Source organism: Pseudopipra pipra, chromosome 5, assembly GCF_036250125.1.
Source record: "Pseudopipra pipra isolate bDixPip1 chromosome 5, bDixPip1.hap1, whole genome shotgun sequence".
In the NCBI taxonomy this organism is placed as follows: Eukaryota; Metazoa; Chordata; class Aves; order Passeriformes; family Pipridae; genus Pseudopipra; species Pseudopipra pipra.
Genome location: NC_087553.1, coordinates 66417889 through 66434978, shown reverse-complemented (window position 1 = coordinate 66434978; position 17090 = coordinate 66417889). Strand labels below are relative to the sequence as shown.

Below are 17090 nucleotides of genomic sequence, written 5' to 3'. Positions count from 1 at the left end.
GCTTATGTTAAACACACTGCTGATTGGGAAGCAATAATTTCAAGTTGGATGCTGGGAGTGAAAGGCATTTATTTAGAAAAGAATTTATATGACTTTAGTTCTCTAAAATTTTCCCCCATACAGTTGCTTGAATTACCTTCTTAAGATATTCTTCTTACAAGTTTCTTACATGGTAGGTCAGTCTCTAAAACTGATAGAGTGAATCACCTTTCCAATACAGATCTTTCTAAATTTCTATATTCTGTATTTCTAGCTGATTCTGGAAAGAATACAGCAGGTTTTACAAACCCACTTAGGAAGTATATTGCATGCCTTGTAAAACCACTATAAAAAGTGCAGATTAAAAAAAAAAAAAAATCTATTCATTTAAACCTCTATTTAAAATGCAGTAGTACATTCACTCTGTCTGTTTTAAGTCACTAGAGAGAACTGTGTAACCAAGAGCAGAAAGTGATACCTGTATTGCCACAAGGTCAGACCCCTTGAACTATTTCTCTGAACCTTCTGACCTTTCCTCTTGGGGAGGAAAAATGGTTGATATCTTGGTTTTATACAGCTGTCTAGAGAGAAAACACACCATACATAATGTGTTCAGTAACATATGTCTCTCTAATCTGTCTAGGTAGTCACACTCCACTCATCACCATGGCACATGACTGCCTAGCAACAGTTGCATAAAGTAATGGAAAAAATTATATAAACAGGTTTGATTACTAGTACTCTATTCCATTTTCCTTTCATATGCATCAGAACCTTGTAACAGATGTGTATTTTATTATGTAGTGATTAATTTTTCTCCTTTTTTACCATTTTGTTTTCCCAAAACCACTCCAATGAGGCATTAGCAACAGAAACCAGCACTTCCCAAAAAAGAGTCAGCACCCTAGAACATTTGAATTAGGAGTAGGCTTCCTCAAATTGAGCAAAGACAACTTGAGGAACTACTCTATTTGTTAAACACTTATGTATAGTTTTTTGATAAAGCAGGGCAAAAAGGATGAACTGCTATAGTTAAATCTAAATGATATGCCCAATACTGGAGTAAATTTTTATTAGTGTGAACTAGCTATTGGAAGATACATACAACACAGACTGAGCAAAGGTTTAAAGTGTAATAATAATGTCATTACATTCTTTATGATGGGCTTCTGTAAAGTTGATGATCAAGTAGAGTGTTAGAGCTGTTAATACTGGAAACTTGGCTGTATGTGGGCTATGGATGCCTGTCTCCTAGGTAGTTTTTGAGAAAGGATTATTCTACTTGAACTTTATCTGCATTAGTCCATATTTCGCATTAGTCCATTTTTCATTGTTCCACTGAACATTTTCAGTGTTCTTTTAGGAGACCATTTAAAATTAGTCTCATTTTATACTTAGATACTTCCTGAAAATTGCACATTCAGATAATGTGAAGCCGTGTATATTGATGTAAGATTTGCTTACTTGCCAAAAGCTCTTCTGGATGGAGGCAAAGTGAATTCTAAAAAATATTTTATTATTTTTGACTATTTTTCAAACAATGTATCCACATCAAAGTTAACATAATCCTAATGGAAAAAAGAGGAGGGATAAAAAAACCCGAACAGTTGACTCTCCCAAAGTGGAGTGTATAGTTCCTGATCAAGGAAAATTTGACTGGATTTGCACATTTATTTTTCAATTCAATGTGAAAGGGATTTGTTTTAATCCAATCTGAAATATTATATTTTTGTGAGTTTTATAATTTTTGGTGTGGGAGGGGATGGGTATTTTTTAAAAATTTTTGGTAGAACTAGAAATTTTCTGTATCAATTGCTCTATACACTACAGCCTTTTTTTTTTTTTTTTTTTTGCTTTCTTTCTGCCTCTGTTTTTATTTACTATCATATCACAACCTTCGATTTAAGAATATAATTTTTTTGGTTCAAATCTTTATAATGAATGTTGGTGTTTGTATTTGTTTTTAATAATGTCCTGCATCTCCAAGTATCTTAAACAGTAGCAAATAACTTGGGCATGAAGTATTATCAGTAACTAATGAGAATTTACAGTCAGAAATGTATTAATTTTCTTCAGTTATTATCATTATTATTAGCTTGTACATGGAGAACAATATATAATAATTGAAAATAAGAAAGATGACTAATTCTTGTGGTGAATCCAGATAAGTCTTGCTTATACTTACAAAAAATTAATAGAAATGACACTATAACATCTTTTTTGATTACATGACAGTAAAGGAAACTCTTGATTGAGTTGAAATATTCCCTGTGGTTTGTAGTCCAGACCCTGCTGTGTTGTAGTAGTGCATAAGAACTAGAATGCAACATAGTCTGGATATGACATATAAACAAGAATAAAACTTCCACCACTGTGGGTAGTGACATGCCACAAGGTCTTAAGCTTTTTAATACTAGGAAAAAAACTTTGAAACTGTACGCTCTATGTAAACTTAGACTTGGGAAGGGTTATTCAGGGTTATATGAGTAATGAAGAACAAAGTAGAAAAAAAATTAAGGACCTGAATCTGATTATCAGCTCTTATAATCCTCATAAGTTGTGTAGAAATGAGTTTAAAAAGCCCCAACAAAACCCAAGTCTTCTTTAACTTTCTAAAAGTATTAATTTAGATATCAAATCTTACAGTGCTGAAGTAAAGCTAGATGTGTTTTGTAAAAGAGGATGGACTTTAGACTGGGTTCAAACAGAACAGAGAGCAGACTCAAACCTTTTTTAGTTGTCATTTAAAAATGATCAAAGTTTGAAATATTTCTGTGTGAAATATTTTCTTTGGTACAAAGAGTTCTTGGGGTGTTCCAGTTTTACTAACACTGTGATTTCTGTGCAAATGGGGATCATTCACAATTTTTGTGATGAAATGAAGTTAGTATAGTTCCTATAGTTCTACCTCTATCCAAACTGCCACACAGGCATTTGGGAAAATTGTAAAGATCCTCAAATAGAAGGGTTATGGAAATACAGGGTGCTTTTTCTCTCTGTGGAATATCCTTAAACAAACTCCCACATTGTTTCTGTCTTAGAGGAAGACTATGTGCCTACATTTCTGCTTTACATTAAGGATTAGATGTGGTAATAGCAATGATGCCCTGTGTTTGGGGGTTTTTTTGAGGGGGGAGTGTTGTTTGTGGTTTTTTAATTTTTTTTTTATTTTATTTTCCCTTTTATGAAAGGGGCAGATAGAAAGAGGCAAACCCCCTCTGCACGGGGGAATGGTTTCTCAATATTTTTGTTGGACAATATTCTACAATATGTTGGAGTGTTTTCTCATTAGTCCAGGAAACTGTCCTGTCCAGTTTTTAACACGAGTAAATAATAAATTAATCTGCATAGCTAAAGATGTCAGCTGCAGTCAGCCATCTGCACCAGTATTGCTGTTGCTTGGCAACTGTAATTTACTACTATGTGAGGCCATGTGATGTGGAGATGCTGTTTGCTGGGTAGTCACTGGGCGGGCAGCCTGGCCCAGCCCTGCTCCCACCAGACAGCTTAATCCCTTCTCAAATCCCAGCAATATTCACTCCGATGTGCTCTGTGTGGAACAGATGAACTTTGTTAACCTTTTCCTTGCTGCTCTCTTCATTTGCACTTAGATTTTTTGTTAAACATTCACATGTTGCTGGTATATTGTCTTGATGAAGTTAATGAAAGCAATGAGCATTTGTTGCAGTGCTGCATGATGCAGAGCATCGAGCTGTCTTTAAAAGGCTTTTCCCTTGTCCTGTACATGGGGCAGCTTAATCACACCCTTGGCTATAAAAACTAACTTTCAGATATTCTGAGATACTGACATTCAAAAAAATGATAATAAAAAAAAAAGTCAGAAGATTATGTTCACTATTCTGCTTTATGATTCTAATTATGTAGGCTATAAAATAATAGTTCCCTAAATATTCATAGTTCATATGCAAACTATAGCTGTTTGTATTGGTAGTTTAAGGAGAGTAGTGGAGTATGTTTTAAAGTTGTCATAACTGCAGAACACAATTCATCCGGTAGTGTTTAGTAGGTTTAGAATAGCTAAGTAACATTTAAGAATAGTTTTTAATATGTCTATTCTAAAAGTTTGCTCCAGCTTTGGTTCAGCACCAAGCTACAGTGCTTAAAACCATTGCTGTGGTTTGTGAAATGGATACCCCAGAGACCATGCTGTTGACTAGAAACGAGTCTCATGTTTGGGAGCATCTTAAGTCAGTGTTCCCTGATAAACTCATCTGATATCTGAAAGGAAGGTAAATATGTATTTTGTAGCAATGGTCTATTTGTCTCAAATGAGGATCAATTTCATACTGTGTACAGTAATTAAATGTTTGTTTCAGTGTAATTACTTTGAATAGCTGAGATCTTATTTGTGAAAAGCTGGTGTGGAAGGAAAACTTTGTCCTGTATTGCCCAGGCCTGTTTAGAAGACCTTTTTCTGTTGTATGTTGACATACTAATTAAGTTTGTTTTGTGATAGTTGTTCTTTTTTGTTCGTAACAGGATTTTCTGATGTGGTTTCTTGTTTCTTAGAGTATTCTACCACTCTGCACAAAGCTGCATAAAATCCTGTGCTTGAGCACTTTATTTTTTTATGTTTCTCTTATCATCTTGGCAAAAATGTCTACTAAGAGCCGAATCTGGATTCCTCACTCCTCCCTGAAATTGTCAGGAACCAAATAAGCTGCTGTGTTTTCAGACTAGAAACTGATTTTGTCGATAAAGCTTTGAAGCTGAGCAATGTCAGCAAAGTCCATTTAAATATCTGTGGCAATCTAAAGGCTTTATAAATCTTTACATTTCTGTGGTGATGTAAAGGGTTGTTAATATTTTATGCATATCTTTAAGTTCCTTTTTATAGCACCAAATGACTGGTCTAAATGAGAATGAGACCCATTGCCTTAGAGTGTGTCTCTGATCTACAAAAGGACTGTTAAAATGGCTTATGAGAGCTACATTCATGTTGTGTGCCAGTAATTTTTGTATGAAATATGCTCCATCTGCAAGCCAAAATTTATTTCTTATGTACATCTGGAATCTTAGAATCAAGATGGATTCTCTTCCTCCCCTACATCATCTGCAGGAATAGAAATGGAGCATATCAGTCGATGCACTTGCTCTCTGACAGTTTTCCTATTGGCTTTGATGGGTTTCTGCAGTTAGAACAAATCTGAACCCTTTTGAAAAAAGGAATAGGCACTGAATGGCCTTCAGTTGTGTTGGCTTTGTTTGGGATAGGGAGAAGAATGGAATTGTAGCTCATATTTGTTATTGGTGTCAACTATTAGCTTGCCTTTCTTTGTGCGTTCATAATCTATGGAATATGGTGCTATAATTTTTCTTCAAATAATTCTCCATTGATGTTGTTACTAAAATACTGAGTAAATTCATTTGGTGCTCCCAACTGCAGTCGCAGAACTGCTGCCCAGGAACACCTTTAAGGCTAGAGAAACATTTGGTTTTTCGTTATCTACAGCAGCATTTTTTTTAGTTATCTACAGCAGCAATAATGAGTAAAAGCATCTTATTTAACAGAAGTCTGCTCCTGTTAAAACTTGCAGAAAATCTCTGTAATTGCAGGTGAGTCTTATATCATGTAGCACACTTTATTTTGAACTCCTGCAGTTCCAATCACAGGCCTATAGTTTGTGCAGTTTTGTATTTGTTTAAAGATGATGTGTGTAATCCGTAATGACTTGAGGGTTTTGGCACTTAATTCCTCCCACTAATATGCATGGGAGGAATTTTATGTTTAAACCAGAAAGATTTAAAAAATAATACAATGAAGTAAAACTTCCTACATTTTCCATTTTGAAATTCAGCTGTAGGAGTAGCAAATTCATTTTGGTTTTAAAGGCTTCAGTTTCATACCAAGGGTGCACATATATGTGTATGTATATATTTAAATATATATACATATATATATACATACATATAGGAAAAAATAGTGGCTGAGGGTTAAGATTTAGACTTCAATTAGGTAGCAGCATCAGACTGCACCAGTTACATGTTGAAGACAAGCCTAAATGGTTATAAATGAAATTGGAATCTGGATGCCTTAAACATAAGGATCATTCAAACATTTGGTAGCCCCACCCAACCCTACAGGTACTTAATTTGAGGCCTTACAGGTGTTGTAATGACTTAAATTTAAATTTCCTGGAAGCTGACTGAGAGCAGGTAGGCACCTGTTACTGCCATGGTTTCACATCAACAAGAAGAAAGAACAGTGAATCGTGATGGAAAGTGCATTGTTCAAATATCTGTAGAAGTTCTGTGGATTGGAGAAAAAGCCATTCCTTGCTTAGGCCCATTAAAAAGCTCCTCACAGGATCTTGTCTTTCTCCACTGTTGAAGGGAGCTCACCTCCCTAATATAAGAAATCTTTGCCACAGCCAGGCAACTGTCACAACCTGATCTTTGATTACACTTAAATGTTCTAGAAAACCCTTAAGAATTCATCCAGAAATGGTATTAGTATGTATGTAATTAAATTAGACTACTAATATCTGAAATCGAGTAGGGGAATTGATCACTAATCAAACAAAATGGGAGTTAAGTTAATTTAATCCTTGCTCAGGTCCTCTGTGCAGGTCTGAACTTAATTCCTTTCATAATTCAAGGTAGAGCTTAAACATGTCTTCCAGTTTTGTTTCAGTTGTTTTCACTTTTTAACAGTCACTTGCTATATGGGTTTTGTGAGTAGATGAGAAAATTGTTTAAACAATCTGAAAAAATTACACTGAAAATGGAAGATAAAGCAGCCTTATTACTAATGGTGACTTGATTACTGTGAACTTACAGCTGGGGCCAAAATTTGTCATCTCTTTGTGAAGCTTTTAGTAATAGTGAGCTTATATTCCAGAGTGTGTGTATATACCATGTTTATCAGAATAATTGAAATAACTGTTTTAGGGAGCTGCATCTAACTGTTCTCTTTAAATTTTTGCTGCTGGAAAAATAAAAGACTGGCAAAGCACACCCAAATAATAAATTCATTGCCTCAGTCAATGACATCAGAGCTCTTTCCTTCCAGTGAACTCTGATATTACACAGACAAAATCTTTCTTTGCATGTAGTACCTCCAGATTTGTCCTATGATGTATAGTGGAGATTTCATAGTATCACAGAATGGTTTATTTTATAGGAGACCTCTAAAATCATCGAGACCTGACTGAGAAACAGCATCCAGAAATCTTCACCCTTAAGGGAAAAGAGACCTATGTTCTGTGTTCTCCTAATTGCAGTTCCCTCTGTTGCTGTGGTGCCTGCAAATGGTGTAGCTGGTACCCTGTGTTTCACACACTGACGAAAGAATAGGAGAATGGCATTTTTGCTCCCTATAATGTTTCTGCTGGTGATGGAAAATGTGGACAATAGCACATGACCACATGTTGGTTTAGCCAGTTTGATCCTTCCTCAGATTGTGAAGCTGTTTTTTTCTCTGATTAGAAAATATGGTTTCCCTCTCATGTAATACTGCTTAGGAAGGAGAAAAAACGTTATGAAGTTGAGAGATACCATAATTGTGGAGAAACATGGGTAAATACATTATTTGTCTTATTCCTTCTCCTCTGCGTGAAAAGAGGGGCCCATTGCATGAGGCACAGTGCAGTAGACAAATTACCCTAGTAACTACTTCTAATAACAAAGGTGTTTTGGGAAGCCTAATTAAGGCTCTTGGAATACCATCAGAACTTAGGCAAAGCTTGTCACTGATTCCGGATGAAGACTTGCCTCTGAAATTGGTGGTAAAGCATAAATCTATGTAATACATGATGCCCATTAACACACCTCTGTGCCTAATTCATTGGATACATATTACTGCCAGTACCCGTGCTCTGTAATTTAAACCGTTATGAAAAGCATAAGCTGTTCATAAGCTGACCTCAATAGATGTATGCTTAAAGATAATTATGCATTTTCTGTGTTTTAATTCTGATTATTGTTTTCTCTCAGCAGGCTTGATGTGTTAAACTATTTTAGCAGTATTTGCCATTATTCTGGCAAATCATTGCTGTAAATGAATCACTGCTAGGTCCTATGAAATTCCAATGCATTTTTTTCATTCTGCTGAGTTTTTATCCTCCAGTATTCACATGTGTGTAAACTGAATGTGAAGGCATTAGAATCATGGGATCAGTGATAGTTTGACTCATTGGAATGTGGAGGAGAATGAAAATAATCAGTTGGGCATGTTAACTGCAAACTTTATTAGTGATAATATTTCTCCCTTTTCACACAGAAGTCTGAAAAACTGCAAGAAGGCATACGTTGGAATAGTCTTTTATTGTATTAATTTTATTAACTTTGTCTTATCCTAATTATAATACCTTTATTTATTTATTTTTTTTTTCAGATTAGTGAATGGCTCTGTTTAAACTGCCAGATGCAAAGAGCATTAGGGGGTGACCTAGCACCAGGTCATGGTCCCGGGCCACAGCCACCTCCACCCAAACAGAAGACACCCATTCCACCTTCAACAGCTAAACCATCCCCCCAGCCACAGCCAGTTCAAAAGAAAGATGTTTCTCCCAAACCTGATCCTTCACAGACAGCAGAATCTAGAAAAACCCTGCCACAGAAAAAGCAACCGTCCTTGCCTGGGTCTCCCCCTGTAAAACCGAAACAACCCCACCCAGAGCCCACTGAGACATCTCAGAAAATAGATGTTACTCCAAAGTCTGATCAGGTCAAGCCAACGCAGGCTGAGGATAAGCAAAAACAACCCAGTGTAGAGAAGCCTGTGGCAGACACTGTGCCTACTTCTGCAGCACCAGGGCAGAAACAGGACTTGGCAGGTCCCAAACCGCCACCAGCTCAACAGAAAGTGACAGATTCCCCAAAGCCAGAGCCTGCCAAGCCGTCACAGGACACACATGCAGCTGGGGATAAGCCAGATTCCAAACCTGTTCCACAGGTGTCTCGGCAGAAGTCAGACCCCAAGCTTGCGTCTCAGCCTGTGACTATACCAGATGCTAAAACTCAAAAGCCTGTTGAGCCAACACAAACAAAAGATGACCCTAAAAAGTTACCAACAAAACCAGCCCCAAAGCCTGATAGCAAACCAGCTCCCAAGGGCCCACAAGCAGGAGCAGGACCCAAGCCAGTGCCAGCACAGCAGCCGCCTCAGAAAACTCCGGAGCAATCAAGGCGTTTCAGCCTTAATCTGGGAGGCATCACCGATGCCCCTAAGCCTCAGCCTACAACACCACAAGAAACAGTTACTGGGAAACTCTTTGGATTTGGAGCTTCAATCTTCAGCCAGGCCTCGAATTTAATTTCCACAGCGGGTCAGCCGGGGTCTCAGACATCAGCTCCACCTGCACCTGCTCCTGCGACAAAGCAGCCCCAGCCTCCACCTCAGCCTCCAGCCCCTCAGGCAGCCCCCAAAGAGGCTGGTCAGGCTCAGCCTCTTCCAAAAGCTGTTCCTGCAAAAAAAGAAGCCAAGCCTCTTACAACCGAGAAACCGGAGCCATCAAAAGCGGATAGTGTTTTACCAGCTAAAGGATCTGATTTAGAGAAGAAACCTGGTTTGGCAAAAGATAGCAAGCCTCAGGCTGCTGAAGCTAAAAAACCTCCTGGGCTGTCGGAACCAGAGAAAGCCAGCCAGCCTGAAGTATCTTGTCCCCTTTGTAAAACTGGACTAAATATTGGTTCTAAGGATCCTCCCAACTTTAATACCTGCACAGAGTGCAAGAAAGTTGTGTGCAATCTCTGTGGATTTAACCCGATGCCGCACATAGCTGAGGTAAGGCAATGGAGTCTGTATTTACCCTGTATTCTTACCTGCAGGCTCCCTGTGCTGTGGAGACCAGCCTGTAGCTGACTTTTAGCTGTTGAATTGTCAAGAAAAATTGGAGCATTTCATCATCAGAGGGCTTTTAAAATTAAGTATCTATGTTGTATGAAGTTTGGTCAGTTGTTGGATAGTACTTCCAATGAATTTTCGGCATATTAAGGGAGTGTGGTATAGGTGGTTGCTAGAGTGTTGAGACATAAGCAGATATGGTTATGAGCTCTTTAGAAAGTAGTGCTACTATGACACAGCAAACTACTGTACTTTCAGTCTCTTATGGGATAAAGTTCTTTTTCATATGCTTCAGTGTTGTCTGGTAATGTGTGCTTCTCTAACCAGTGCCTCTGATACACAGAATTACTGAATGAAGGAATATGTTAATGCTTAACTATTGCCCTTCCCTCTTGCTTAATATATCCCTAAATTTATTCCATTAATCTCATTCTGGCTCTGGACTCTTTGCATATGCTGATATACTCATTAAGAAGATTGAAGTTCGAGTTATACGTGTGTGGTAGAATACGTAATTTTTTGGTGCAACAATGCAAGGTTCACAAAGTTACTTCATCATTAAGCAGTGTGAGTTTGAAAGTGCTTTTTCCATGATTGGCCGAGAAAGCAACTTATATTTCAAAGAATTGCACAATTTATTGTCAACAGTTTCTTCACATTCTATATTTTTATCCTCTTCCTTTCCCCTTGTAATTTTTTTTTGAGAAGGGGATTGAAAACTTTATACTACCTTAATGGAAAGGTGGAAGCACCTATCAATTTGGCAAATTTAATTCAACAGAAGCAAACCACCTAAAACCATCTAAAAATACCTGTGGGTAATTTAAATGTGTAAGTTGGTCTGTGCAGCACATGAAGACAGTAGCTGCCAATGTTCTGTCTTTGAAATCTGAATGAATAAATGAAAAATTGCTCCCAGGGTTAAAGATTACAGCATCTCTGACTAAAGGTGAGAAAAAACGTTGGAAGAAATATCAGGTTGCAGGGAAAATATTGCTTATGTTGTTTGCATACGCCCTTTTTTGTGGATTATTTCCTTGAATATACTATCATCTTAAAGTCCTTTGTCCTGCTATAATAAGCACATTTTATCAAATGTATGAATATGTTGTCTAATGGCTTTGTGGTCATTTAGGTCAGAAGGAAAGGTCTAAAACCACAGGAAGATTGATCAGTGATTGAAAGTCAGGATTCAATTGATTTTTAATGTTTATGCACTGAACACCATCAAACACACACTGTGTGTCCAGCTGTGTGCATACAAACAAACACACGCACACTTAATGTGTTTAGTGTGTTTAAATGTGAAAAATGTGTATGACTTTCCTCAGAGGCATTCTGGTGTGCATACACTGAGTACCACGGAAATGAGATGTGTCAGTTCTGGTGAAACACTGTGCTCAAATGACAACTATGAAAGTTCCAATGCATGACTTGACTTCTTCAGAGTTGACTTAGGTGTGATGGTGTGACACTGCTTTGTGGTGTGCAGTCATGTTCCCTGGATTTCTTCGGTTTAAGATGAGAAGGCTGATGCTCTGTTTCTTTTTTTCCATCTCTGTTACTGTTAGAAAATTTTCTCGTTTCCACTCTTTGTGATACGCAGAGCTTGAAATACAATTGATTTTCTTTAGTCTGACTACCTTACCCTTTTCTTTTTCTCTTCTTTGTTTCTGCTTGCATTTTCTTCTTCCTGATACTACACAGTGTTACGACCCGCCCCAGGAAAAGAGGGAGGGGGGTAACCCAGGTTTTATCAAAAATTCCTTTGGGGTGGATTAAAGTGAAACGACACTAAATAATCGGTGTATGAAAACATATATTGATAAGATTTATTTTAACAATTTTGAATTAATAGGTAAGTTAACATTTTTGGGTGCTGTCATAATCAATAGGTAAGCTAACATTTTTGGGTGCTGTCATAACCTTTCTGGGGAGGAGAAGAATGCATAGGGGAGAGAAAGGCAGGATAAGAGCAAGGGAGAGTAAGGGAAAGAAAAGCTGAGAGTGGACAGATGTCCATAGTCACCGCCCACGGGGTCCAGCGATAAAACTTGATAGTTGCAGCTTCCATGTCTGTCACTTGAAGTGGTGGTCTTGATCTGCTGGGGGTGAAGGAGGGAAGCCCCCACACTCCAAGAAGTTATGAATTATCATATCCATGGTCAGTGTCACGGGCCATGCCTCGAGCCTCCAACCTCTCCCTGGGCCCTGCGCAAGAGGGCTGCTGTGTCTGGCCTGGCTCCCGCCTTTCAAGTTTAGCAGAGGGAGGGAGGGTCCTGATTGCTCGTCAGATGTATCAATAGTCAAAAGCCTTCAAGCTCAGCTCTTGCCTTTTCAGGACTTCACACCTTCAGCACTGGAGGGAGGGAGGGGCCCGACTGCTCATCAGAGGTATCATGCAAGTCAAAAGCCTGCAAAAGTCTCCTATAATGCATAAATCATTAACCATTTCAGCCTCTGACACACAGTTCCACCTCTGTCCTCATTTTCTGTCTTGCCTTTTTTTTTTCCAATCAGTTTTGCTAAAAAATGGCAGCCTACTTTTCCTTTACAACAGGAGGTGGTTAGTTTAACTGAACACTTCCCAACTTTCCTTTTCATGAAGATTGGAGACAGAAGAGGGAGCTCATCCTCTCCTCTCCCAAATGAACTGTGTAAATAATGTTTACCCTCAGATAGCAATTCTGTCCCTGGATGCCCTGGATACCTCTTACTTGACAGAAACATGATGACAAGCCAGCAGTTTATGCTCACTTGCATACTCCTTTCCTCCACCAAATTCTTCTATCTGTTGAGTACAGTCTTGGAGATTTTATTTACTTGTCTCTATTTCTTTGGGGGTTAGGAAGGAGAAATAGAAAGGCTTTTTAAAATTGGTCTTACTGGTGGTTTTCTACCTAATTCTTTTATTCCTATATGCTGCATTCAAAGAAAAAAATATAATTCCAGAAGCGACATGCCCTCTTGGCCCCAGAAGGGATTTTGGATGAACAAACATAATGGATATATTAGTTTTGCTTTGGGGCTACAGCTGTATCACAACTATTTTAATAGTTGCTTATGTATTATCTACATGTTGTTGCCTCAGTAATGGCTGAAAATGAGTTGAGTTTTATTGACCGAGTGGTGGTTGAACCCTTGTTGCTAACAAAGCTTGTATTGGGCTACATGGTAAGGATCAGTCCCATGGAATAGGGAAACCAGTGTTTCATTGCCAAATGCAGAGGAGCATCTAAACCCCATGGGCACTTCTACCTTAAGATCTCTCAGCAGAGAATTTCTTCCAGTCAATGTGCTGCTGTACTGCAGACAGGACTGGGTATTTTTAAGGGAATAAAGTGCTTTCTTGCAGTGGCAGTTGTTTGTTCTTGCCTGTGTATGACAGAAATAACTTTCAAAAAAGTCTTTAAGCTGCTGCAGTCAGTCCTCTAATAACCTCTCTACTGCAGGAAATAAGAACTAGACTCTCACCTAGTCAAAATCAACAATATGCTATTTACTTCAGTGAAATTGTTCTACTTTGTGCAAGCAGAGAATTAGGCTACAATACTTTTTTCTAAATTGGGCTGATTGTTCTTTTTCTCCATGATTTGTTGATTCAACAGTCAAACAGTTATTTACTTAAATGGTAATTTATCCATGATGCAAACAGCCACAGATGATTAAATAAATGACACTTGATAGATTTCAAAGACCCACAGGACCATGGGAGCCCTAGTGCATTAGCAGACTCCTTATTCTGCCATTTGCTCAATGGGGAGGAGCACTGTTTACCAGCTCTGTAATTAGCTTTCCAGCTCAGGTAGTTGGAAGCAGCTCTATTTTTAGTAACAAAGCACAAGATCACAACTGCTGAAGCCAGAAATGAAATGTGTGGCAACGACCATTTTGTGCATTTAAAACTCAGTGAAGCTGTTCAGAATATTGAACAGAAGTGGAGATGGTTGCCTGTAATGTAATTAAGTATGTTGAGGTAACAGGGTCAGGAATTTAGAACCTGTGATAAATTAATACAGTAATAAAATAATAATAATTAAAAAAAATTAAAAACTAAGCTACAAAAAAATAAGCTATCCAGATTTTTAGGATCTGTATGTGAAACATGAAAAGATACCATCTTAACAGAGTCACATGTTATGAACAAAAAGAGCTGAAAATATGATGTGTGTATATGTGAGTGTGCTAACGGATTTAATATAATAGAACTACCAAGGGAATAACAGAAGCACCTTTTAGTCTACTGATAGCTATAAAATTATCTGGAAAGGTACTCTGAAGTTAAGAATGTTCCATGTGTGAAATAAATTACTGGGGCTACAGAAAGGAGAGAATTGTTTTGAATGATGGAGAAGGACAGGGATGACTGGGGAAGGGCAGAAAAGACATAAAATCTCTGACTTGCTAAGGATTTTTTTGAAAAAGATACAATCATAATAGATAATATAAACAATTTTGGAGTGATGTTTCTTATTTATTATATCAAATATAGTCTGTATGAAATTGTTTGACATGGATGGATACGACCGCAGGAATCTATAAAACTTGATAGTTCCTGTCCAATCCATATTCTTATATCATCATAATCTTTTTTAAGGTGAGTCCCTGATGTAAATAACTCTGCTAGTTTCTGTTTTTCCAAAATCTCACTGATATGTAATTGCAAATGGAGTGAGGCCCTGAGCAAGTGTGACACATTTTTCAAGCTTTGTAAGTAGGGTTTAAGAGTAATTGAAAGAAACCCCAAACCTATACTAAGTGAATCAAACCCTGCTATTGAATGACCAAATGTGCCCTGGACTTTTTAAAGGAAGTGTGCAGCGGCTTTATAAAGTAATAATCCATCTCTTATTGTATTGAAAATCCCTGAAATGGTGTACTGCATCATTTGAGGTGACACATATTGCCTATCTTTAATTAATTAACAACTCTGTAGTGTCATGTATTTCCTATTTGAAAAAGCTCAGATCACTCTGCAAATTGGCAGGTTTAACTTCTATTAGAAATTTCTATCTCCTCTCTTATGTTTGGTGATGTGTTGTTTTGGAAACAGATGGTGTCTGGGAAACACAGTGAAGAAGAATTTGCGCTAAAGATACCAAGAGAAAAACAACCACTCCTTTCAATTGCATAATTTATCTTCTCTGCTTCTTTCTCTCCCTTTAAAGATCCTTCTAAAATTTTGATTGTAAGAAAGTGAATACTATTACTGTTTAATTACAGTGGCTAAATAAAACAGAACATAATAGGCTAACTCAATGTACTCCCTAAAATGTATGGAAATTTTTCCTTTAAATGATAATTCTTTATAATTGAGAAAATGTTAAAACTACTGCTAATTATTATTTTGAAAGATAAAATCTGGCATCGAAAAACAGAGTGTATGTTAGATGATAAAAACTCCACTGTATTTCTTGACTGTCAGAATGAAATTAATTTAACTTCAAATGAGGTACCCTTCTCCTGTTAAACTAATTCGATATGCATAATAGAAAAAAACGTTAAGTGGAAATATTTTTTTACAGCAGAATGACTCGCCTCTTCCACTTTTCCTGTAAAGCACATATATTGCGTATATACAGAATGGAAGGGCTAATATGGAATGACACTTTGATGAATGATTTAGTCAAAATTGAACATAGAGAAATATATTTTAAAAAAAATAATCCCCAAATTCACTTTTTAAATAAGGCTGAAGAGCTTACGTTTCATTAACAGAGTTAGATTTCTGATATTCGTTATTTGCAGAAGTATTTAAATACTTAAAGACAGACTTAATTTGTGCACAATACTTTTAAGTATATTAGGACCTTCTGTCCTTCTCTTATACCTCAGCTAAAGCTGTGTTGCAAAAAATCCAGCTTTGACTGATGATTTTCCAGAGGCCTGAACTTCTGCCTCCTGCACGTGGCTTGATCTGTTCCTTTTGAGCAGCGTCCAGCTCCTGTTTAAACCTCTTTGGAGTCCAGACATGAGATGAAACCTCTTTTGGGGTCTGAGTTTGGTGTGTCTTTGAGAATAGTTCACCCAAAAGCAATACTGCTTGGCATTAAACAGATCAACTACAGCTACTTTACTTAATAATAATAACAAAACCTGCTCATGGTCAAGTACGATGTGGTGGCGGTTTGGCAAGTTTATTTGTTCTCCACTAATATGATATACAAAATACAGATCTGCAAATAGACGTGACTTCAGGACTCCCATCCTCAGTTCAGGGCTGTTACTGGGTTGCTACAGCCAAGCTTCTTGTCTCCTAGTTTCCTCCAAAACCCCACGAGCTTGCACTCTGAGTTTCAATGGAGGAAATGAAATCAAGAGTGAGCCACTGCATCCAAATAAGCTATTTAATAGATGTCCTGTGATGGTTCTGTTTGAATTCCCCATCACTGTAGAGAGAAATTAAAACATCTGTACTTTCTCACAAGTTTCTCTGAACAGGTGTCCTGCATTTCAGTAGGGCTACTTGGTCCAGAGCCAGTTATACACTGATGCAGTTTCATTTTTTGGCAGTCAAGTTTTGATGGTCACTTCTGAACATGATGATATTGGGATAGTATTTGAAAACAAGGCTTCTTAGATTCATGTGGTTGCAAATCAAAACATTAGTTACAAGATTGCACTCTTGTTAATTTTTCTTTTCAGTATTTGCGACGACAAGATTAGGTTTTTTTTTTCCCCCTGGAATTAAATTTGAGGAGTAAAGATTGGTATCATTGCTCAAAGTAATAGGGTGACCTTTGGAAGCACTATTACCATGATTAATTGCCTGCTATTTGTTTTCTTTATTCTAGTCCCTAAAAGTTTCCAAATTACCTCTCTGAATGAAGAACTCTGTTGAAACCAACAATGAGATATAGACATAAAGACATTAAAGACATTTAAGGCCAGATGGCTTTTATTAATGTTGGTAATGGCCACTGCTGGTGTGAAATCCAAAGGGATGTTTACTGCAGCACTGCTGCTGGCACACACAGCTCCTGTCTAGCTGGCTATTTTTCATCCACTTGGAATGCATATGCAATGACTTCTTTACCTATATACATTTATTCCATCTTTAGATGTTTTTGCATCTTTGAAAGATAAAATGCTTAGGTGAGCAATTAATGCAGAGCTTCCAGTGTTGATTATGGTGTGTGACTTACTTTTTTCTTCTGCAGATAGTTTATAGACTAGTATTAGAGAGGGTCAAGCTAGAGTCACAAATCTTAAACAGATTATCAGGAAAATTACTGACCTGGCCTTGAGCCAGGTGATTTTCTTCTCCATTACTTCATTAGAAATTTGGTTGGTGTCCCATTAT

At 37.5% G+C, this 17090-nt stretch overlaps 1 protein-coding gene across 1 annotated transcript in view; it reads left to right on the top strand.

Annotated features, from left to right (window-relative positions):
* Positions 1–17090, top strand: part of PCLO (piccolo presynaptic cytomatrix protein) — a 348414-nt gene that overhangs the window by 10102 nt on the left and 321222 nt on the right. The window contains exon 3 of the mRNA XM_064656444.1: positions 8336–9727. Within this exon, the coding sequence (XP_064512514.1) occupies positions 8336–9727 (1392 nt within the window). The remainder of the gene's footprint in view (positions 1–8335; positions 9728–17090) is intronic.